Source organism: Strongylocentrotus purpuratus, unplaced genomic scaffold (genome assembly GCF_000002235.5).
Source record: "Strongylocentrotus purpuratus isolate Spur 01 unplaced genomic scaffold, Spur_5.0 spur5_scaffold_19, whole genome shotgun sequence".
Taxonomy (NCBI): domain Eukaryota; kingdom Metazoa; phylum Echinodermata; class Echinoidea; order Camarodonta; family Strongylocentrotidae; genus Strongylocentrotus; species Strongylocentrotus purpuratus.
Window position 1 is genome coordinate 15,844,092 of NW_022145604.1, and position 25,594 is coordinate 15,869,685.

Here is a 25,594-nt window from a genome sequence, read left to right on the forward strand (position 1 = left end):
ACATTACATGAGTCACATGTGAATGAATTTAAAAACACAACGATATAAAGTTTATTTTATAGCTTCCATGTGATGCCAAATGAAGACGTAAACGTCAGATGTCGGAAGTTGTAAGAGAAGATTTATCTGACAGCATGCAGATTGCCTGAATATCATAATACTTATATCACGGATAGTAAGTAAATAGGTGTGTCCGCCTGTACTTGGTACCGAGTGCACTACCATTTATTAGACTGGAATAAGAGATCAATCCCCTGTATAAGTCTAGATTCTATCAGATATCATTACATAATAGGCATTCTCGTCCATCGATTAATCCAATAAATCTCAGACTGAACCTTGAGCCTATCAATATTTACTTTATTGTCTGTATCAGTTAAGTATTTGTCCGGTCATATCAATGAAATGCTTCATCATTGTTGTCGCATGAAATTCTTTCATTTGTAAAATGGCATGTGAAACCGATTTGTGTGTAATCAATCTTTTTTTTTTTTTCGTACAGTTACTTGCATTAACCGGGCGTTGAACTTTGGCCACATCTTTCTTTTGTAGTTTGTTTCGAAGTTTGGGACCGCGCTTAAGGGAAAATATAAAAACTATACTTCTAGCGACTTTTCAAAGAAGAATTATATCACTGGCGGTTTATTTGCCTACATTAGGAAGATTGCACCTAAGAGGATCTGGGGGGGGGGGGGTGTTTCACAAAGATCCTAAGTTGAACTTATCTCTAAGTTGGACTTAACAATTATGGAAAGCCGCTAGCATCTTTGAAAATATTTTGTAAAAGTTATTTTAAAAGGCATAAATGTTGATTTAAATCATCTATATTTTCTATTATCCAGGAGATTTCATGTTCTTGATGTGGAATCTATGAAAAGTCTAAAACACTTCCATTTTTGCTTTTGGGTATATTTTAGTTTAAGGCTACAAACGGCTCTCCATAATGTTTAAGTCCAACTTAGAGTTAAGTTTGACTTAGGATTTTTGTGAAACACTCCCCTGTAAGCACCGACCCGCTGTGCGAGGCTTCAAACAATGGAATTGGACAATCTAATCAAGAACGTTGTGGCGTAATGGCTCGAGTAGAAGAACCCATTTTAAATCCAAAACACTTTGCATACAGAATTTTTTTTTCATTTGGTTGGGAGTATAACAAAAAAAATCATAACATGAAGTTTAAAGCGTCAACTAATCATAGAAGATAAGCTTTTCTCTGCTTGAATGTGGATTTTCTGAAGCCAAGTGGTACACTACACGGTTTGTCAATATTAAAATGGAAAAAAATACCTTAATTTTATCATTGGGCAATACATATTGTGCCATAGGGGGTATGACCTAGAAATAGGTGCCCTCATTTCCATCCACACACACAAAATGGAAACCAAATGCCCCCAAATAAAAAAAATGCTTCATACTTTCATTAAATGTTCATACTACCTGAAACTAAATCCAAGGGCAAAACAATGGGACTGCCCCATTGCCGGGGTTTTATGTTTATTTTTGTGTTAATTTATCATTTTTTATTAGCTTTATTTATTCATTTATTCATTCATTTATTCATTTATTTATTCATCTGTTATCTTTATATTTGTTCATTTCTTATTATTTATTTATTCACTCACTCATTTATTTAATATTTTTTTATTCATGATCTATTCATTTGATAGTTTGTTCATTTTTTTGTATTGACTTTTATATTTCAAGAATATAAATTGGGGTCCCCCACTCTCTTTACTGTGCCACGGCCACCAGGACGACCTCCCCTGAGGTGGAAAGACCAAATCCGCCAAGACTCTGGATTAAGCCTGGAGGCTGCCCAACACCTAGCCCCGGACAGAAATGAATGGAGGCAGACCACCCGTAGGAGCGCAAGGGGACACTCCGTCCTGAGCACTTAAGTCAAGTAAGTAAGTCACTCTCTTTGTAAAAGTCCTATCTGCATACGCCACCGCAATAAGTATGTTCGTTCTCGTTGTGAGAGTTCATTCCCATCAAATATTGCCTATTCAGAAAAATGTATTAACCTCCAATCAGAAACAAGTCATTACTTTACAATAAAAAAACACACAAGCAGATGATTATCCATGTAATAATAGAGTTTACTTAGAATCTTCAAAACAATTAACAATCATTAATACAATATAACAAGAATTCAATTGACATTATAAAGGACATGAAATAGAAACGAGCATGATGAATCGAATTTGGTCATTTCATTTTAGACGAGAATGCAGATGTAATTATATTCAGAGGTCGTGGGTATTTAAGGTATTTATCACATTGGCCAAGTCAATGCTAACGGAGAAATATATTGAGTCTATGCAAAATAAAAGCTACAGAAAACATGATAATCATAAATATAGCATATATTAATTGATTTAAATTACAAAACAATGCACATTATAATGAAAAGTACAAATCAAAGATAAAATATTTAAGATCATCGTTCAACACTACTGATAATATCAATCTTTCTTCATTTTTGATTATGTCACAGATGCACGTTAATGTGAAAGCCCTTTAACTATTTCCCTCGTATTATATTGAGAAAATATTTTTATTTTTGTTCTGTTAAATTGATGGAAACAATTGAGTTAAGTTATTAGCACACAATAAAAAGGAGAAATAGTCCATGTACAAATGTTTTGCACCGCGTAACATTAATTAATTTCTCATGGGAACTTCTTCATAATCTATTTAATAATGATTAGCAAGTTGAAAATGTTTATCTTCAAAATCTCATATAATGTCATTTAATTTTCAGAATGTTATGTTCCACCCCGTCTTTTTTAAACATTACTTTTCCAAAGGGTCCCAAAATTGCTCCATAAGTTTGTTTTTGAGAGAATATTTTTAAGCACCCCCTTTGAACTTTTCGCCTTCTTCCTACATTAAACATTAAATATTTCATTTATTCATTCTGTTTTTGTGAAGACAAATATGTATATTTTTAAATTAGATTAAATTAAACACTATTTAATCAATTTCAAGGAGGTTCTTTCATAGCCAATCATATAATCATAATAATATTCCGCTTATATCGCGCTTAAAGCCCCACTGTCCTACTGGTAGCTACTTGCTCCCTCTATATAGAAAATTTCCCCAATCGGTGCCTCTTGGTCCCCCATGATCCTCTTTTTCTTATGTTAGTTGAGAGCTGAGTTAATGAGATAGCCACCTGTCAGTGACCTCGCTGTGTGGTCTAATCCCCTCTGGCCCAGTAATGTTGACGGTTGTTTTTTACATTATAACGCGGGATGTTGCGTTGTGGGGCAAAACAATGAATAATGATAATGGTATAATATTGATAATAATAATAATAATAACCAGTTGGCCTAACTCTGCGAGGCTTCAGGCTCTTCGTAATATACCTTCATCTATAGCATTTCAAGAATCTTTTGGGGAGGAACTAGATATTTTTTAAAAATCAGGGATTCTGAACTTGGAAGTCAATTATATTTCTGTATACTCATATTGTTAATCATGCCGCCCATTGTTTATTAGTTCTTCGAACAAAATAATTTAGGAAATAATATATTAATAACGATCGACACGTTAATCTACATCTGAAACAACTGAACCTATAGGACATACATTATATTTGATACACGACCTCTGAATTCCTGACAAAATCATAATACATTGAAATGTTAAAAGATGACCATCACTTTTTGAGCGCACATAAGCACTTCATGATAATGACACCAGCGGCAAACGGTTATCGGCACTCTTTTTCTATTTACAAGCATTTAATGATTTATTTCTAATGTCTCAGCCTCTATGCACGTTTGTCAATTTCCATTGCTTCAGCTATTTTACATCTCCTTTGAGTTTGTCCATATGATCTTTTATCTGAGACAATAATAATAATAATAATGTGTCCAGATTTGATTCGAACACTGTGGCTAAAACTACAGAAAATCAACCAAGGGCATTTTCAATAACCTTGTTTGCCACCCGCTGAAATGTGTTAATCCGAACATGATTTATACCGGGTATTGAAATTATCCTCGACTTGTTTTTTATCGAAAGTCTCTGCGATTGTGTATGGCGGAATAATGACGGTAAGGACAGTGAAACGTTCCGGGAAGAGATTGTTCCCTTATGGCATTATCCGCTTTCAATTCTATAATTCCTTAATCAAATACGAATTATTTATACCGAAATACAAAATCGATTGCAGTGATCTAGGCCTATATCAAAATAATGTGCCACTTAAAGTTCATATTTCCATCAGGTAATATAATCTTTTTGCTGTAGCGATCTTTCGTTTTGTTGAGTCACAAACTGGCTCTCAAGGATAATCTCGCTTTTATTTAACAAAAAAGAAAAAACACCATAAAATTCTCAATCTTTTTATGGATTTTTCAAAAAGAATAAAACCTGGTATGGACACATCCTCCGCCACGACACGCATGAAAATGGTCATGCATTGTTTTCGTATATTAAACGAAAATCACAAAAAAGCTCAAGACACTTGAATGGTGTGGAATTCCCTTAAAACATTGACATTTTATCTTCAGTACACATTTTTATACTAAAGCTACAAAAACAGAGTACCACTAAAACGACACGACTGTCATTCAAATGTATACTACAAATCTTCGAGGAAATTGAAAAAATAATACACAGCAAGATTTTTTTACAAAGACGAATGTTTTTAAGTTATGTCACTTAAATCGAACTTTGTTTCCTATTCTTGCCAGGAATTCAAATTGGATATAATAGCAACCATCAATGACCAACATTTTTTTCCTAAACTCTTGAATTGTTAGCCTTATTGTCCTATTGTATTTCCTTGGAGCTGCACCACCACCACCACCCTGGAAAAGCTGTCCTCACTTTTACTACAAAACACTATGGGATTTGTAATCTACCTACGAAGTCAACTTCAATTGTAAAACTTTGAAAGTAAACCCTCTCGAAACAGGTGGCAAGCAAACCAACATTTCTCGCAAATCAAAGTTCACACCTTATCCCAAGGAAAATAAATGCTAAACTGTGAATATAAATTACGGTCAGTTTGATTTCATATATTTTACCCTGGTATTTTCATAGCCAGAGTAAATGACACTCGCCTCCTTGACTATGTTCCCATGCGTGACATGGTGACAGGGCGCCCTCTGAAGCTTGACGTCTATACTCTATCTACTCGATCTAGTCTGCTCTGAAAGAGTGTTTTACACTAACCGGCTCTCGGTGAAACTGCTTTAATATGTCTAGGGCTGGAGGATACATGTACACTATTTCTGTTATTCTATGTGTTATTTAAGTATTCCAGACTCATGAATTGCCCGAATTCACGAGGAAGGTTTAAATTTAACCCATGGTTTCAATCTTCATTTACATAACTAATGGTCTGAGACTTCTAATATTGGACCTCTGAATGTGTACGCGATGAGATTCGCTAATTTTAGACCATGGGTTATGTAAATGAAGATTCAAACCACGGGTTGAATTTAAATCTCCTTCGTGAATTCAGGCCATTAAATCTCACTTCCGGTGACTGACGATGCTGCTCCACCCTACTCCACCTAACATCAGCCTAGAGCTCGTTTTCAAGGAGAAAATGGGACAGCGGAAAAACTCTCTGTTCTGAAACAATCATTAATTGTGTCAGATTTACTTCAGAAGGAGCAAAATATTTGCAAAAGTTAAAAAAGCATCGTGGTATTAAGCGTCGATTCAAGAAACATTACGTCAATATAGTACATAATTTTTGTAAAATGTAATGAAAGATCTTTTTTTTGTCATGAGAAACGTTGACGAAAGTTCAAATCATTTTTGTACAATGTTGAGTCCGGGCCTCAGAGACGCTGAGTTCAGACTTCGGTCTCAATGTTACTGAATATTTGTCTTGAATCACTATCATTGACATCGTGTTTGGTGTGGCCTTCACTGCAAGCCATATCGCAATCGCATTCCTCCTCATCATCCTCAAAAACATCGCTTTTCTCTTCAGTTCCATCCTCTAAGAGGATCCTCTCATCGCGATCACTGTTTGGAGTGTCATCAGAAGCCTCCTCGATCTTGATATCAATCTTGGTTTTCTCATTCACCTCGACGTCGTTCTCGAGGTCATCGAAGTCGGGTGGATGGTGATCATACATGTTGCTCCGATCTGCAGCGCCATCAGGCGTCGGTCTCGGCTCAGTAGGGTCAGGTATCGCGATGCTGTTGCCTAGGGAGCCATTTCCCACGTGACCATTGGACGAATCGCCTCGCGAGAATTGTTTCTTCAGCGCGAAGAATCGTTCGCCGATCGTCGAGCGCCCGATGCTGGTTTCAAACACGGAATGGTTCTTCATCGAATCTTTCCGAGGCGGTGTCGAACACGATGAGCGTGACTGACAGCTTCGCAATGTTCTATGGGTGCTCAGAGTTCTGTTCAAAAGATGGAGACGCCATTTTCGCTTGACCTCGTTTTTCACTTCTCCGTTCATGAAACAGTAAAGGATCGCTAAGAGAAAACCCTGCAATATAAATTTTTTTAAAAGACCAAGAAGAAATGCCTCATTAGGAAAGACTAACACTCCTATACCATTCAGATTCGAAAGCGTCTGTTTTAAAAATGTTGTTGAAACTAATATAATTACTCCAATGTAATGAAAGCAATTTTCCTACCTGAGCCTTCATTGTTTTATAATTCGATTTTGTGGTAATGTTTTTTTTTATAATGGTAAGGTTAAGTAAATAAAATTGTTATAAAACAGAAGATAAGAAAATGAAAGAAAATGCAATAAAAAATGTATCTGGACTGAGGACATATGAATGTGTCCTTGGTTGCCCGTAAATTTTCATTTTGATATCCATAAAAGCCTTTACCCCTCCCCCCCCCCCCCCCCCCCCCCCCCCAAGTCAGTATACAGTATGGGTGTATTTTAAAAGCAATGACCTCTAACCATTTCCAATCAATGTGTATCCAGGAGTTTACTTTTTCGGGAATTTCATCCCATTCATTTGTATTCAGCCCCCTCCAAGCGTCCCAACGTCAATTCATTGAAACTCATTAAAACAATTACTCTCAAAGGGATTCAATTAAAGGGCCGATTGAACAGGGGCGGCCTTCCGGCACCACCCGGTTTTGAGCCTTTCGTTTGCCCCTGTCGAAATGATCTAGTTACAGATGAAGAAATCGGACCGCAAATAAACGCTAGGAACTATTTTAAATCTATTTTATTCACTATAGAAAAGCTAAGCCAGAGGTCAGTGTCTCGTGGCTATTGAATTAAAACGCCAAATGAGAGCTTGCTAATCGAATTCACAAAATATACGGAGCATTTAAAAGCATTTATAGACTAATTTTAAAAATTGACTCCTTTCCTTATACGTACACTTCTACAGGTATTTCCAAAGTATGATGACAACCGTATTTATTCATTTTCGCCATTGTGCTTATTTTAGATAACTTTTGCAATCTTTTGATCATGTGTGACCTGTGAACAAAGTTTGAATAAAAGAGTCTGAATAAAAGTAATACCATTAATTATATTTATATCTTTATCAAAATGATTGCTTTAAATCCTATATGACATGTTTTCATAATCTTTTGTTTTGTATGTCATCATTGACCATGCCATTTCCCTCCGATTCTCTCCCGTTCTCACTCCCTCTCTACCTTTATATTTTGCCCCCCCCCCCCTGTTCAGGACTGCTCTCGTCAACATTGAGTTCGTAATAAGCACATTTTGTCATGCATACCCTACACAAGTTCCTGGGTTTGCGATTGCAATACATGTCAAAATCCTGATGTTTAATTGTATTTAGTAATGCCATCACGAAGACCTTAAAGATCTAGATGAGGCAATTTCAATGGTCTTTTGCATCACCTTCTGAAATATGCAAACATAACATTGACTTCAAACAGTATTACATAGTCCGACGTTGTTTAAAACAGGTAATACGTCAATGCAATGGCGCTGAACTTAAGTCTGTTAGATCATGTTCAGTATACTCATAACATAATTATGTACTTTGATATTTTTTAATTTTTTTTAAGGCATGGTATTTTACCGACAATGCTACCACTGTTGTAATATATTTTCAATTGCGCCATCTTTCGGTGAAGGCGTAGGTAGAGCGATTTTCGGCTCCCGTACCCAAGCATCATCACACGCATTACGTGCAGTTGAAGATGCATTGTGGGACATGGCTGTCAATACATCGGGGCATTGTGAGCCGCAGATGGCAGTATACGTAAATAAAGGAGAATAACGAGTGAAAGAAAACAACCGTTCCTCTGAAATGATTGTCTTTTTACGTACCTGGAATGGTGAAAGAATGAGTTCGAAGTACATTCTGATATAGACCATCGTGGTATCGTTCGAAAAATGCATCCCAACAGTGATGATGTAATACACTCCAAACAGCGGAATCAAAATCAGCGTCGACTTGGCCAATTTACTGGTAGTAAGAAAATAAATGGAAAAGAATTTCAAAATCTTGAAAGGAAATGCTTGCCTTGTAAGAAAAAAAAAGAAAATTCAGAGAAATCCATTCGTGAAAGTTTCAAACACGAAATCGGACAAAAACAAATTTACAATTTTTTTTTTTTTTTTTTTTTTTGTATTGAGATCCCTAACCAGTCACATAGAATTTTCATCTTAGCAAATGGGTAATATACATGTGAATGGGTGACAATATCGGTAAAATTTCCAACATAAACTTGCTTCAAAAAAATGTTAATATAATTACTAAACATTTCAAAGCCAAACAGGATAATAATAATAATAATAATAATAATAGCCTAATAGTCCACTCCAAATCAGGAACGTATGAGGTCACACTCACGCATGATATCATTTTTGAACAGCCAAGAGGAAAAAAGTTACTGAGAAATAATGAAATAACTCCATATTTTACCGTACAACCGATATGAGAGTTATCCCCCAATATGTGAAAAGCGAATGACCAATTTACAAATCTGAGACTAATAAAGATTCGGTGATCTTAGCATCCACATGGTTTGACCAATAAATTTCAAACTATCGTCATGCCGTCTCTCTAAGTTTTCTTCTTTCACTCATCTCAGCATTTAAGAAAGAGTTGAATAATAATAATAAGTGTGCATCAGACATGCAGGTAATATGGTTGTAAAATATCATCACGATAACAATAAACATGCTGATTATGCTTGTTTTCATACCGTTTTTGTCGTATAATTATTTTGGAAAAAAATTAAACGTACGATCAATAAGCATGTACAGGTCTAAGCGATTAGAAGAGGGAGAATAAATAAGACATGTATTTAAACATGAAAAGACACAAATTACCCAAACCAGACAAAGTAGGATACTGAAGACAAACTTGCCGATCATAATCAGAAAGGGGAAGGGAAAAGTGATGGCGGCGTTGATTCATGTTGATGATAGTGGGGGGGGGGGGGGGGTGGCACATGTACCGATCGGAAAGAAATACACTATACGGGAGGACACCCCCTCCCTCCCCCAAAAACTGTCCTCATGGACAAGCCATTCAGCCTCCCTTCCTTTTGCTTGCAAAAAATGAATAATCTGGCCTTACCCTGTATCATTGTTAAGCGTGACTTAATATTCAAAACAAAGATGATGGTATGACCTGGTTATTAAAACACTTTTATCATCATGCTTGGGGTGAAAACAATTATTAATGAAACGACCTTTTTGTTCCCCCTGTTACTGCAGATAGGAATCACCAAGGTGTCTAATATATGCTATTGGTAATGGGCCGTGGAAATTCGTTCAATTTGAAGAATCAAAATTGACCTTTAATCTAATCATGGAGCCTTGATGTGTTACTCAAGACAACCTGGAGAGCGAGTAGCTGTAAATGAGTCATGAAAAGGTTTAAAACTGTTGTGCCCGAGTCACGATGAAGTAATCGTGAGTAAACTGTAGATTGTTCTTTGCGAACAGCTTTAGTCATAGGTTTCGGTTTAATAAAATTTGGAGTGGACTATTAGGCTATTATTATTATTATTATATGTTATTTTCTACTTTTTTTACTTGTATTATATTCAAGGAGACCTTAGGATTTGGGGATACATTGATTATCTGAGAATTTAATTTTTAAGTTGTTATTTTCTTTAAACCATGCCTTCAAAAATCAGACAAATTCCAAAGTAGGACCATTTTAATAAAAAAACATCCCTTGTGATTAATTCAAAAGGGGGAATGTAAGGAGGAGTAGAGAGAGGGAGAGAGAGAGACACACAGAGAGAGACAGAGAGAGAGAGAGGGAGAGAAAATCCGATTATTTTTGTGTTGGCCTCCTCCCCATACAAAGATGGATCGACGGTTACCCCTACTTACAAACCTCTTTCAGTCACATCTTTTTATTTCGCGTTGAATCCTTCAAAAACAAGTTTTGAAAATCGGATTTACGACTGAAAACTCTCTCCGTACTGATGTACCTTCATCATGTTTATGCAAAGAGGTGGAAAATGCTATTTAAAAAGCTTTTTCTGATTCTTACGATGCAACATGCCACATTCTACTTCAGGGGTCTCAGGTATCAATATAATTTCGTTCTCTTCTGAATATCCGATTTCAACATTTAAAATATAACGCAGGATTAACCCTCATAACTACGCATACATTTTAAGTCAACAGTTACCATTTGCTTCATTCCATGTTTGTATTGAAATAAAGTCGGATTATAGACTAAGAAATGATGGAGAAATCGGAAAACATGGACAAGGTACTAAGAAACACCAAGCTTCCATTTACTCGAACATAGTATAGTCATGTATACCCCATGCTGCAGTCGGACATGCAAACATGATATTACCTTCACAATACCCCGAGCATAGGCATGACATGAAATATTGACCTCGAGAAAATTGAATTTGTTTACACTTTATCTACGAAATTAGAAGAGATTTTTAGTTTTGTTATTTGACATTTTTATTCTGAAATAATAAAGAAGAATTTGGGGGCTTTTTAATTGCTAGATGAAAAATATTTTAAAAGATCAATTCCGCCTTGCTTTAATTCCTTTGCATATGCAAATTAAACGCAATTTATACAAATTTATGTAAAAAATTGACCCCCTTGCAATTCAAGGTAGTGGACAAAAATGTTATATCAAATACATTTATATAGAATCCCCTCCCCTCATTTGCAGGAAGTTCAGACGAGTAACTTGGGATTTTTAGCCCTAATAGATATCTTTCAGCACACTATTTTTAACGTTTATGCAATCAAACTAGCTTTCGACATCTGAAAAAGACGTTACCGACTTGGAATCCTTTTTTATTTGGCCTTAAAGGGACTGTGTAACATTGTTCAGATGAGAGATAGTGGTGCTGAGGTAGTGACTTCAATGCTAGATGTACAATTAAAGATAATCTGAAAATTTGAGTGAAAACGGATCATTATTCATGGTACAAATTGGGAAAAACTGATCTGATCGATTCCTTAATTCTCCCAACTATATTATTCTACTTCTATTCTGCTACTTGTCAAAGCCTGTTCAGCATCAAGACAAGGACAATTTAATTACATTTTAGGTGAATGTAAATCGTCACAAAGTAATAAAATGGCTCTACATTCCATTCCAGACAATTAAGTGTTGACAGATTTTTATAGCCTGTTTTTATGTATTTTTCTCATGGAAAAACCGTTGGGAAAATTCAAAAATGGTTGGGAGAATTTACTGTTAATCACTGTTAGAGGGTGCCTCACATCGACGCCTTCAAAGAAAACCATAGATATCTTTGTGATTTCAGAATTTGTTGCATGTCAGAGGGTTAGTATAGTAGAAGGAATATAGTAAGTAACATTTTATACAAAAATTAAGCAATTTTTTTCATCAACCTTGAACACTGTTACCGAGTCACTTTAAAAATCTTTCAGGACATCATGTTTAACGTTTTTGTAATCAAACTAGCTTTCGACATCTGAAAATGACGTTACCGACTTGGGATCTTTTTTTATTTGGCCTTAAACATCTTTCAGGAAATCACTTTTAAATCGTATGCAATTACACTAGATTTCGACATCTGAACAAGACGTTCCTTAGGTACCGATGAATAATAAAGTGGATATTAGATTGATAGAGGGAAAAACCCTTGTTTTGACAACAACATCACTGCTACATTTCTCAACTGCAAATGTAGTAATACTCACTAGGTTTGCCCCAATGGCACTGCTATTTTAATGCATATCAGTGCTTGTTTCATGCAGGGGTTCAGGCAAGAATAATATAAGGAACTTTTAGATTCTGCACGACGAGAACGTGGACGGCCCTTGTAAGACAATGTGACGTCCTTTTAAGGCACTGGCAGTGACGTCACATTGCCCTAAAAGGGCAGTCCACGTTCTCGTCGTGCAGAATCTAAAAGTTCCTATTCGGAAAGGTTGACCAGCATGCCAACCAGATAAAAAGACGACTGTACGTGAATAATCATGACTAAATGGCTTTATTGTCTTTGGGGGGTAAGGAGAAACGCTGTCTCCTTTAGGGTGCAGGATTGATTCCTGCGAATCCGAATACTAAATGCCTCCGCGTCCCTGCATCGCTACGGAAGATGTATCGCGTACAAACGACATGATATGAAGAGACAGATATCACATCATAGTTTACGTATAACAAGATGCGTTTCATATGTAAAGTGCCTGTAGAGTGTGATTGAGTTTAAGAGGTGTATGATGCGAGTGAGTTTGCAGGCCATGCGAACAACAGAATGCTACCTGTACGTTCTTGCCTCAGCTGCGTTACTCGCTCTCAGCTTAGTGGCCAAGACACACAATATGTGGAGAAACAGGACGAAATTCACCTGCAATAGAAAGAAAACAAAAAGGGAAATTTTAGGTAACTTCAGAGAGGCATGGAACACAATTTCCCTTTATGCTACGGAAAGAAGGGATCATGGGTGTCGATCCTTACGTAATACCTATTGTTCAGGGGGGATGAATGAATAGATCATCCCCCCCCCCTGAACAATAGGTATCAATTACAGATCGACACCCATGGAAGGGATTAAAATCGAAGATGAGGAGGAATTTAACCTGTCGGAGAGAGGACAGCGTTCAAATAGCGCGGTTTAAGGTTAAATCAAAGAAGAGATTAACAAGAGTTAGTGAACGAAATGTTTCTGATAAGTTAAAATCCTAATGGTAATCCTGCTTTTATAGAGGTAAACCATAAGTAATACACGATAGAATCATACATGCGCGCACAACTAGAGCCAAATTTTGTTTACATTATTAACAAATGAAGAAGAGTAATGAAAGAAAAGAGATGTTGTACTAAATGAGAAGAACAGTCATCTTATAGCATCAGAGATATATGTAAAGTAAACATCATGTTGATAATGATAATGATAATAATAATAACTATAATAACAATAATAATAATGATGATAATAATAATAATAACAATAATTATAATAATAATATCAATAATGATAATAATAGAACAATTTGAAACCAATAATAATAATAAAAACAAGTTTAAAAGTATTCACACAATGATTATAATATAACTGCTATCAAATCTGAGTATCATTTTTCAACTTAAATTTTAAACTCTACACTCTCATACGTTATAATGTATCTCTTAGTCATTTTGGTTTAATTATACGATTTCTTTTTGCATGTAAGCAAGAAAATAAACAACAATGAATTAAAAAGATGGACTCGTGGACTAACTTTGCAATGTCTATATTTGATTGTTATTAAAGGTCGAAAAATGTTTAGTTCAAACCAAATGATACCGTGTTAACTGTTGACCTACATGTACAGTGCGTCCCAGAAAAAACGAAACCGAGAATTATCGATGTTTTATCATAACTTAATGACATTTATAATTGATAAATGACACATATTTGAAAAGCTTAGATCCTCCTCTTACATTTGATGCAACTCATTATGATGCATATTTCACGCATGAGTGATTAAAATCAATTTGAAGAGAGGAAACCAAAAAGTCGTTTGGCGGGCGGTAAGTGAATTTCAAAGAGAAAATCACATTTCTAGAAAGTTGAGTTTCTGCCCTTTCATATGATACTTCAATCAGGAAAAATGAATAAGGAATTACAAAGTTCTGTTTGTTTAAAGTAACCCTTACATTTTCATAATTTTAGCAAACAAATTCGTTTTCACTGGCTGCCTGCCGTAGCAAAAAGCAGAATTGACCAAAGACTTAACTCCGTTTCATTGACAATCAGCCATAGGCGTAGATCTGTAATTGATACCTATTGTTCAGGGGGATGATCTATTCATTCACCCCCCCCCCCCTGAACAATAGGTATTACGTAAGGATTAACGCCCATGCAATCAGCCATGCATGAAGTCTTTCGTCTACGGCTGATTGTCAACGAAACAGAGATAAGTCTTTTTTTAATATCGTTTGTTGATACGGCAGGCAGCCAGTGAAAACGAATTCGTTTAATCAAATTATGGAAATGCAAGCACTACTTTAAACAAACAGAACTTTGTTATTCCTAGCTCATTTTTCCAGATTGAGGTGTCATATGAAAGGGCAGAAACTCAACTTTCTAGAAATGTGATTTTCTGTTAAAAATTCAGATATCGTCCACCAAATGACTTTTTGTTTTTCTCTCTTCAAATTGATTTTAATCACTCATGCGTGAAATACGCATTAATATCAGTTAGATCAAATGAAGGAAGAGGATCTAAGCTTTCCAAATATGTGTCATTTATTTATTAATTATAATTGTGATTAAGTTATGATAAAACATCGATAATTCTCGGTTTCGTTTTATCTGGGACGCACTGTATAATAACGTACCGAAGAAAAACAACAACATATAACAAAATTTAAAAAAAATCTAAATTGCAGGGTAAATCCTGTAAAAGAATGAAATGTAATGTATATCACTCAGACAGGAGTAATCGTGTATACTCCAAATAAAGCTTACCTCTAGCTATTCCTTCCTCTAAAAACTCAAATAGAATAAAGGTGGGAAAAAAGCACACTATTTGTTTGCATCGTGCACTGAAAAAGGCAATATGATAAACAGAACAACTATATTTGTTTCAGAATACTATGAATAAAAAGACGATAACATGATCGTCACAAATCCTTGTCCACAAAATCGCCAAAGGCTTTAGGTGTGCTTTACATTTTCTCAACATTTGCCGCGAGATGTTGACAAAATATAATGTTACAGTAGTCATGTTAAACAGTGTAAACATTGCAACTGTCATAACTTCGCTATATGTTATGTGTTTTAAGCGAGGAAATCAACGTGTTTACTCTTTTGTAATATAAAGTTATTAGTAAAATTCCGAGAATAAAAGATTTCTGGCTCTAAAATACTGAAATATCAAAGGCCCCCGGATGTTTATATGAGATCGTTATTGATTATTGTTGCGCCTTGCTCTGGATTCATATAAAGAAGGAACAATATGTCACTTGGTCTCCGGAGATAGAAATATGAGGCCATGACATTATCATATTACTACCTATGCAGGACGTTATACAAAGGATGAAAAGTTCAATGAAAAAGAGAACGTATTTCTGTTTGTAAACATCCAAACGTAAATGTTTAACGTAGTTTTGGACCGAAGTTTCCACAAGTCGGATTCATAAATCAGGATACGGGACAAGAAAAGCATATGATAGCCCCCTCTCCCTTTCCTACACCCTATCCCTAACCAGTGACCTTGACGATTTACATTTCATTCACATTGGTGTCGTGGACAAGTAGATACATCGTCGGACTGTCGACCTCAATGTCCGCGGCTCGAATCCAGCCGCGGCAACAATGTCCTTTATCAAGACATTGCTCTACATTCGCCACACTCCACCTAGGTGAAGTAGGTGAAGGAACCGGTAGGAAGGAATTCCTTGAATGCTGTGAGCACCGAAATCGGTAGCCTAGCAGAGCCGGGGTAATATTGAAGCGCTTTGAGCACCTTGCAGGGTGGATATGTTCGCTATATAAATATCCAATATTATTATTATTGTAAGACTCCCCCCCCCCCTTTTTTTTTTAAACCAGTGTACGTGACAATTTGAAAAAAACTTTTGTAAGGTGATGGGAATAAATATTATTATTGTTCAAAATACCTTTGAGCCCCTATATACTAAACCATCAGCAGTGGTTATTTTTACATTACAAGACAAAGAAAAACGCTCTAATTACTTAATATATAACCATGCCAAAAGGTTAAACAGTATGTTTCAGATTCGATAGCACAAGTTTTAGGGTACACATCTAAAATATATGATAAAATCTAATAACATTAGAAGTTGTACCCTATGGGGTTCAATATTACACCTTAAAGAGTACGGTAACTTTGTCTTAGATCCTTTAAAGAAATCCTTGATTTAGCTCATGCTGCAATGATAATTATAAACCTTTAGGTCAGTCAGGAACCCCATGACTTTTACAAGCCGATCGCCTGTCTGATTATCAAGATATTTATTATTGAAAATCAAAATCAAATTTAGCATTTACCAAACGGTTTTCATAAAACTACAGTCTTTTGGGGAAAACGAGTATGGTAAAACCGGTCACTCAAAGGTTTTTATTTTTTGAGGCACTTCTTGATCATCTTGAAGCGCGATTTTTAGGGCTTCAATATAACATCATTTCACAAACACTGATAACACGTAGGGCCGTGCATCTCAGATTTAACATTGTTAAACCATCCCTGAGGGACATATGTCGTGGTTCAAAGCTAAATTGCTTTTGTATTAGATAATGTACTTACGATAACAGATATCATGACGGGTGCCTTGATTATCCAGTAACTTGAATCTCGCGTGACATCGTTCCACCAACACCTACATAGATAAAATGATATGAATGTTATCAACTTAGACTAGAACTTAATAAAAAGAACATAGGGGAAAAAGCATGATGTGTTCGGGTTCGTATCTGTCAAGGCAATTTACCAATGGATGAAGTATGTGATGGAATAAAATTACTTATATGATTTGAGAAATTGTAGACACATGATTGCCCGTAAATCAATGTGCCGTTAATGTTCGCTGTGTAGTAAGGTCAATGTCCATCTCCATTTGGTTTTCAAGGTATAGGCATTAATTTGAATCTAGGATAATAATTCATTAGTAGTAGAAGTAGTATAAGCACTAGTAGTAGTAGTAGTAGTAGTAGTAGTAGTAGAAGTAGTAGTAGTAATAATAGTAGTAGTAGTAAACCTAGTTGTAGTAGTAGTAGTAGTAGTAGTAGTAGTAGAAGTAGTAGTAGTAGTAGTAGTAGTACAGTAGCAGTAGCAGTAGTAGTAGAAGTAGTGGTAGTAATAGTAAACCTAGTTGTAGTAGTAGTAGAAGTAGTAGTAGTAGTAGTAGAAGTAGTAGTAGTAGTAGTAGTAGTAGAAGTAGTAGTAGTAGTAGTAGTAGTAGTAGTGTAGTAGCAGTAGCAGTAGTAGTAACAATAAATGTAGTCTTGGGGGAGGGGGTTGCTGGGGGTTGCTGCTGTTAATAGTGGTAGTTGTGTTTCTATCTTGTCATAAAAGACGATAAGGTGAAGAAGAAAAAAAAGGACCGTCATCCGCAGGCTTAAAGTAGACAAAGAAAAGGTATGGCAAACCGGTTCTCAAAATCCTATATATATATATAACACCTCTCTATTTCGGTCAAAATGTATGCATTTATGTGCAAGAAAGGCATATTGTTTAATAGCATTGGTTCATGTTACTTGCTGGATAAGTGGACATAACGGTGATTGATTGTAAAGGTAATAGCTTCAGAGAAGACAAGTGAAATCGTGTATCCTGTTTATCAAAGCTTCTCATAACCTTGGTTAGCCGAGGAACTTGGAAAGTATCGCTTGCTCTACGTTTGGAAAGATTGGAGACGCAGGCGTATTTCGTTGGCTATGTATGTGGGTTGGTGTGGGTGCGTGTTCGGATACGTGTGAGTGTATGCGTGTGTGTATGTGTGTATGTTAGTTATTCTGTGTATTTTTCTTTGATTTTGTTGTTGTTGTTGTGGTTGTTGGTATTACGTTGTTGTTTTTTTCAGCTATAGGACTAATGATGGAGAAAACACTGTGTCGAAATCAGGCACTCACATACACCAACATTTGAAAACAGTGTCAACAGTTAATGTGAGAGCACTGTATGGTATGTGGTAAAGTGTAAAGTACTCTGTCGACAACAAACGCCAAAATTTGTACAAACCAAAATTAGACCACAAAGGAGATTGGACATATTTCATATTGAAGAGAATGTATAAAACATTGTATTCATATAGTATTCAAACTGTAGAATACGATTCGAAACAATATGGCCACAGAGAGGGCAACAGGCATGAACAATCAAGGAGCTCCCTGAACCTCCTACGTACAATGTTTAAAGTCTAATCAGCGTTTGTCACAATGCGTGATACAGTGTTAGAAAATGTTGCCAAAGAGAGAGATGAAACAAATGTTAACGCCTTTTTTTTTTCTTCCTTCTTCACGGTATGACAACCGAAACACTTTGGAACATTGTCGATCAACGACAATTTCTGAACACTCTTGCTCACGAAAATTTAAACAATGTGGAATACTACGTTATTGACTTAACTATAAAAGAACCATGCTTGCGTATTTATCGGATCTCGCGTCAGATTTCAAACCCTTCATAAAAACCCTCCCCATAATTCCATGCCCACACTAACATCCTGAGCGTCTCAAACAACATGAAACTATATACGTGTCCTTAGCTTTAAAAAAAAAACTTAGTGCAAAAAACAGTGTGTGAAAACATATGGAAGAGCGTGAACAGCGTAACATGCGTTAGCACTTTGTAAATATGGACTAAATCCTCACTGTGACCACATGTGCCACAATATATATACTAACTTACCACAGTGCTTCATACATTGTAACAAAATGTATTAGAGTCGAATGCATTTTCCAAACTTGTTAAACAACGGGAAAGCTTATGTGACAATGCACTGTGCTCTCTGTGTGCAGCTTTCCATGTATATAGGGTTTCTTCTTTGTGGCCAGATTAAGCAATATCGTTATTCGGTTTAATCAGATATATCAGCTGCCTATTTTTAGATTTTAATGAAGAATGTTTATCTGAATATGTAGCGAGCTTGATAAACGATATATGTGTTTCCTCTCACTTTTATTTCTTCAGTATTACCCAAAAAGGGATTTTCTTGGGTGCTTTGTCAAAAATAATTGTTTTCATGGAATTGTTCTGAGCCTCGTTCTCACCATGCGTTATCATGGCAGACTCGTACTGCCCCGCAAAATGCAATGTATCACTAAAATGCTTGGGTACAATAATGAGAGTCAGTGGCGTAATTACAAGGGACGCAGAGAGAAGGGGCGGAGGGGGGGGGGGGGCATGAAATAGATTCCCTCCCAGACGCTCCCCTTTTCGGTGGCCTTGTTAACTCACATTACGTCCTCCAAGTTAGATCGATGCCCCTTCCCCCACCCTCTATAATTCCAGCGCCTCATTTACTGTACCCTCGCTACACCATGGGGAATGCACAGGGAAGCCTCATTTGATGTCAACTACGGAATCGAGGGAATTCTCTGTTTAAGATAACATAATTGATGACGGTGTTTCGTTACGCTTATTGCTTCCCTCCTAATCCCAAGAAATACCACGCCCGTCGAGGTTGAAATGCATGTTTTCTTCGATTTTATTAGTAAAGGCAAGACATCGAGTAAGGGTGGTCTGAGGACACGGGTTCGGGTAGCAAGTCTCTCCATCAGCCGAAGGATCCAATGCAGTTCATTCACAGACATTGCTAATTCTCAAGTGATATGCGGTACATAATAAAGCAGAATCCGGTTGGGGGCAGTGTTACCGATCGTCAAACACTATATGTGATGAGTGGATTATCCTTTAAAGGGTGTATTCACTGTGATACCCTTCACCAAAGAAATGAAGTCATTGGTGGTCACAGAGAAGAAATGTGACCTTCTCTGTAACGAGGGTCGAGTTGTGTAAAGTCGATTTTCGTAACGATCGGACGAGTCTTAAACATCAGGTCATTGATTGTGATAGTACATGTTCGTTGATAGTTACTTTCAAACTATAATATTATACGCTAAAAGAAATGCATGGGCTCCATGGTGTTTCTTATTTTCTTACTTTGATTCGCTTTAATCGATTTCTATTCGTCAGGTTCATTTGCTACCTGGAATATACCTTTAAGTATTTGTCGTTAAAACCCCTCTAACGTGTTGAGAGCCCCACACATTTGATGGCAAAATTAACTTAAATTGTATCAAAATATTTGTTTAAAGAATGGCATTTAAGACACATTTCTGCAAGGATTTACAAAACAAATGTGTTTATAGTCGAATAATACGAATTTCAGGTTTTCTGCGTACGACAGAAAATTCAAATTATCTATTACGTGATCAATATTTGTCTTTTTTTTGGGGGGGGATCTTTGCAGACGTGTGTATTCAATGACACCCCTTCCACATTATGATACAATTCAAGTGAAGTGTTGCCATAATTTTTTTTTTCTTTTTTTCCAACACTTATGAGGGGCTTTAAAGATAAAGTTGAGTTCTGGTCATGCGATTGCATTGTGAAAGAAACGGTGTGGAATCGATCAGAAAAAGTTGATCATCTAGCTTATAAGTATTGGTGTGTACTGCAAGGTTCTGGAATCATCAAAATGATAAGACATTTGGCCTTGTATTGGTAAATTTACAAGCACTGTACCGAAAAGATGTATACGGGACTACACGAACATGTGGCATAAAACTCCGTCCCGATTTGTATGATGTTACATGCCATATTTAGAATATTAAGGCATTTGAAGAGCCACGCTTTACAGGGAACATTTTCTGATGTTCTTCCACACTTGCATAATAACAATGATAACGCTCCCAAATTATGTTTCACCTCTTCCCAGAACTCAACCTTCTCTTTAAAGCTGGTAATACGCTTATTCATTATCATTAACGTCCGCGAAAGAATATATTTGCAATGTCCTTAAAATGCTTCTAGGAAGATTATGTTGCACTTTGCGTTATGAATGATGGATCAATATTTTTCTGGAGCAAGTATGCATTAGAATAAGCAACATTTCCATAGAAATGTTCATAACTAATGTTAGCACAACCAAGAGAAAAATTGTTCTTGAAAATAGCAGCACGCTGATCCGATTATGAGACTTATTCTACATGCACAGACTCTAATTTGAAATATAGACATGTTTTACATAAAATCTTGAACATAGCCTAACTCCATCAGTCCCTGTCCGTGACAGATGGTCAGGATCATCTACAGTGCAGGGCCTATGGACTTTGGTCTCTATCTAGTCTCCTAGCTCAGACACTCGGATAATCATTACAACTGCCAATGGTTTGTGCCAGAAAACTACATGTCACATGAGGCTCGCGGTGCGTAGGCATTGTTTGAGCAACATGGCGCCAAAAAGGATAAACTTACCCCGATGACTCTTTGAACGATCGCACTATTGCCCATGGGACCACCACAAATGCAGGGCAACCTGAAAAAAAAAACGTCAGAAATAGAGTCACCAAATTAATCAATGTTATGAAAAGAGATACAAGAAATGCAGTTTATCAAACTACTTATAGAATGTTTTAGAAGGTTATCACATGAGCAGCTTTTCCATCATTGTTGTTTTTGCTCGTTTGGTGTTGTGTTTTTACTGCTTGCCAAAAGCATTAGAACGCTTCAAGGTTGCAAGGTCATGAAGTTAGCGGGTTATTGATGATGAGTATTCAATATGGAAAAAAAGGGTTAAAATGCCTGTTGCACACGAGGCGTTAAGCCGCGTCATTTACCTGACGAAAGACTACGTCAAATTCCGCTCCAGTCGTATGAGGGAAACATCGCACAAAATGATAGTGATTGAAAAGTACAAGAATTGCGTTGATAGTGAGTATTAAAAATGAAAAGGGGTAAGAATGCCCGTTGCACACGAGGCGTCAAGCCGCGTTATTTACCTGACGCAAGACTGCGTCAAATACCGCTCAAGTCGTCAGAGGGTAACATCGCACAAAATGATTGTGTCTGAAAAGTACAGGAATTGCATCGAGTATGATAATTGCATATGGAAAAGGGTTTAAATGCCCGTTGCACATCATTTACCTGACGCAAGATTGCGTCGAATACCGCTCCAGTCGTATGAGGGTAACATCGCACAAAATGATGGCGATTGAACTGTACAAAAATTGCGTCGAATTATTGGCGTACAGAATTGACAAGCGCAGGATAAGACGCGATCAAAAAGACGCAACAAGAAACCCAATCTTCCGACATTACAAACATTTAAGAGAACGCCTGCTTGGCTGAAAGGGATCCGGTAATTTTGTCTTAGATCCTCGCCTGTCTGATTATCAAGATATTTATGATTGAAAATCGAAATCAAATTTTGCGTTTGCCAAACGGTTTTCATAACACTACAGTCTATTGGGGAAAATGAGTATGGTAAAACCGGTCACTCAATGTTTTTACTTTGTTGAGGTACTTCTTGATCAATTTGAAGCGCAATTTTTGTAGGGCTTCAATATAACACCATATCAAAGACACCGATAAAACGTAGGGCCGTGCATCTCAGATTTAACATTGTTAAACGATTCCTTTAAGGCCTACTATGAACCTGTAAGAGACAAAAAAATGTGACCAGGATGGTGGTAGACATTTTGTAGAAGAACGAGCATTCTAAAATCCGCCTCACCTAAATAGTTCACTCACCATCCGCTCTGAATACTGATGATGATGGATGCGATGTTAAAAATAGTGGGATGAACTAGAATTAGCATGCCCCCAACTCAACATAGTGATGCGGCTACGCGAACGACGCAGCCTACTTAATCAATGTGTCTACATACATGTTGAATTTTTGAACCATTTGAACTATTTATTTTGAACCATACGCTGCCGACATCGTAATAATGTTCGAAAACCAATGATTCTGTCAAGTTGATAGCCCTCTTTGTCTGATTAGCCCGAGCTAATCAGACCAAAAAGGGAAACTAATGTGTCAAGTGTCGATTTCTATTTATTAATGGTTATTCTTGGAATCTTGGTATTAAACAGAATCAAATTGAATTCAATATTAAGTGAACCTTCGTCCAAAAACCTAAATACTCTATTTAATTAGGTTTTAAAGTTTCATTTAACCAACTGCTTTAAAAAATGTCTTCTCTATTAAGAGTTGTTTGCCTATTATTACGTTGATTATGTTCCTATGTCTGTACCACAGCTCCAGATCGCTTTCTGAGACTCGCGGCGGCGTACATGAAGATAACAAAAGGGTAATAAAAGAACTTGCGATGCCTTTACCCGGTGCCTTCTCTATCCTGATGGATAAAATTCCACTTTCAGCATAGTCCGTTGTAGGCATTCAATAAGAGATTGTAGCATCATATTCGAAATAAGACAATTTTAAGGGCTTTCTTATAAATTCAAAATGGAAGATATTGGATGCTGTCGATAAACCTATCCTCGGGCAATGCAACGTCAGTCAGGATTTACAAGCGATTTAGAATTCCTGATTTTCATTTTGGAATTGAATTTCTCTGCATTCCCGTAAAAACTCTGTTATTCTGCAGCCCTTTTTCTTCACTCATCCTCATTATTAATGGATAAGTATTTTTACATTGCACGGACATGGTTTGCGACGCTAGGAGTTGAACGCCAAGAGGTCTTTATCGCACAATGCGATGGTTACAGATCCCTTCCCGGGCGATGTTTATCGTTTTTTAGCCACCGCAGTGGCGCCCCTGGTTTTGGGAAGACGTACGGTGTACTGAAAGCGATGACTTATAAAGGAAATTCCCATGATACTCTCGCAGGAGGAGATTGATGAGAAAATAAGGAGGAGAAAGGGGACAATACAGATTAATGAGCGCGTCTCCTCCTAGTTAATGTATAAGAACTGGCAGGATGCGATAGCAAAGGGAAACGCCGTTAAATCAAGAACAGTAAATAATGTAGATCGTCATGGGAAGGAAGAGAATGAGGACATTTTAAAACGTAATGGCGAACTTTAAAGGTACTATGTGCCATTTGTAACCAACATAAAATTATGTAGAACTTTTCAGGAATTGTTAATATGTCACGTATGTCCTATCTGTTAAAATTTTTACGTTAGCAGTGTCCTATTATTCAAATTATGCAAGGAAACCCGTATACTTTCTAGACTTCACTGTCAGACACTATTGAGTGACGTACTGACTTCTTTTGTTTTCTTTGGTAATAACATACATAAAATGAGCTGTAAAGGTACATGATCATGTGTCTTCATCAATAACCCACTTCTTGTAATGGCCCCCAAAAAAACTGATTGAATCTTTGCGCAGCACAAGACGCCTTACGCCTTAGGGTCTGAAAATCAGACTATTACTTATTTGATTGCAATCACCGAAGTCGATCTAACAACTAATGCTGGTTATTTTCTCACTAAAATACATTTTCAAGCCCTTTCGTTTTGTGGGAAGTTCTAAATTAGTAGTATCTTTCAAATGCCATTGAAATTTAACCTTTTTCATTTATTTGGCTACCAAATGGAACATAGTACCTTTAAACGACATCGACATGAGTTTAAAAAATCAAATCAACTAGACATCCGGTGCAATCGTCATTCTGAAGTCGGTGACATAAATCTATCGAAAGGATTTGAAGTTTTTAAATGACAAAGTCCTAAGTCCTGTCTCTTTAACCCCCACCCCCCCCCCCCTCTCTCTCTTTCGCCTTCATCTTTCTCTCCCTTTCTCTCTCTCTCTCTCTCTCTCTCTCTCTCTCTCTTTCTCTCTTTCTCTATATATCTATATCTATCTCTCTCTCTCTCTCTCTCTCCCTCACTGTTTGCCACTGTCCTATTCTCTCATTTTCTCTCACATCTCTATTTATTTATCTTTCCTTCTTTCTCCCAATCCCTACCCCTGCCTTTATATTTGTCTACCTCGGACTCCCAATCTCCCTGCATCTCTCTCTCTCTCTCTCTCTCTCTCTCTCTTCATCTATTTTTCTTCCCGTCTCTCCTCCCTTTTCCTTTTCTCCCACCTGTCTCTCTCTGTCTATGCATCTATTTTGTTTCTTTGTATTTTCCTATCAATGTTTCTATCTATATGTCAATATATCTTAGATCTATTTTCAAGTTCCTCTGTCATGTGTTTTTACTCATTCCCTTCCTGTCTCCGTCTCTCTAAGTCTGCATCTCTCTTCTACGTCTCCTGGGCTTCTTAAATATTGACATTCATGTATCTATAACACTCACATGGCCGACTTAAACCATGTCTCGCAGAACATTTTCTAAGACTAAGTCCCATGAGCAAATAAAATGAATGATTTCGGAATGAAGTACTCAAAATCGCATCACAAATATAACTAATCCCATGCAGACAATGTACTGATAAAAAACATGCAGACATAATGTCTGACGAATAGTCATTGTCAATGCCCCGTACATACATGCAAGACTCTTAATTTACCAAACTCTCTTACGAAGCTACGTTTTCATTTCACTCCCGGTTCGGAAAAACAGTGAATAAATACGTCTGAATATGTGACATTGCGTCATAACAAGGCTTTCCCATGGCACATCTCCAATCGCATTGCATTAACATGACGCATTGTGAAGAAGGTAAAGATTTATAATGTTGCTTGAATTGAAAATTCTTTACTAACAAAAATATATCAACCATGAGGCATAGCAAGACAAATGCTAACCC

General features: G+C 36.7%; 1 protein-coding gene across 1 annotated transcript in view; it reads right to left on the reverse strand.

Moving 5' to 3' along the window:
* Positions 1 to 4,381: 4,381 nt before the first annotated feature.
* The window catches only part of LOC100890057 (vasoactive intestinal polypeptide receptor 1), a 62,151-nt gene continuing 40,938 nt past the window's right edge, over positions 4,382 to 25,594 (reverse strand). Inside the window, exons 7-11 of the mRNA XM_030990413.1 lie at positions 21,339 to 21,399; positions 16,665 to 16,737; positions 12,672 to 12,757; positions 8,265 to 8,403; positions 4,382 to 6,473 (exon numbers count right to left, since the gene is read on the reverse strand). Of these exons, the coding sequence (XP_030846273.1) occupies positions 5,823 to 6,473; positions 8,265 to 8,403; positions 12,672 to 12,757; positions 16,665 to 16,737; positions 21,339 to 21,399 (1,010 nt within the window). The 3' untranslated portion in view covers positions 4,382 to 5,822. The remainder of the gene's footprint in view (positions 6,474 to 8,264; positions 8,404 to 12,671; positions 12,758 to 16,664; positions 16,738 to 21,338; positions 21,400 to 25,594) is intronic.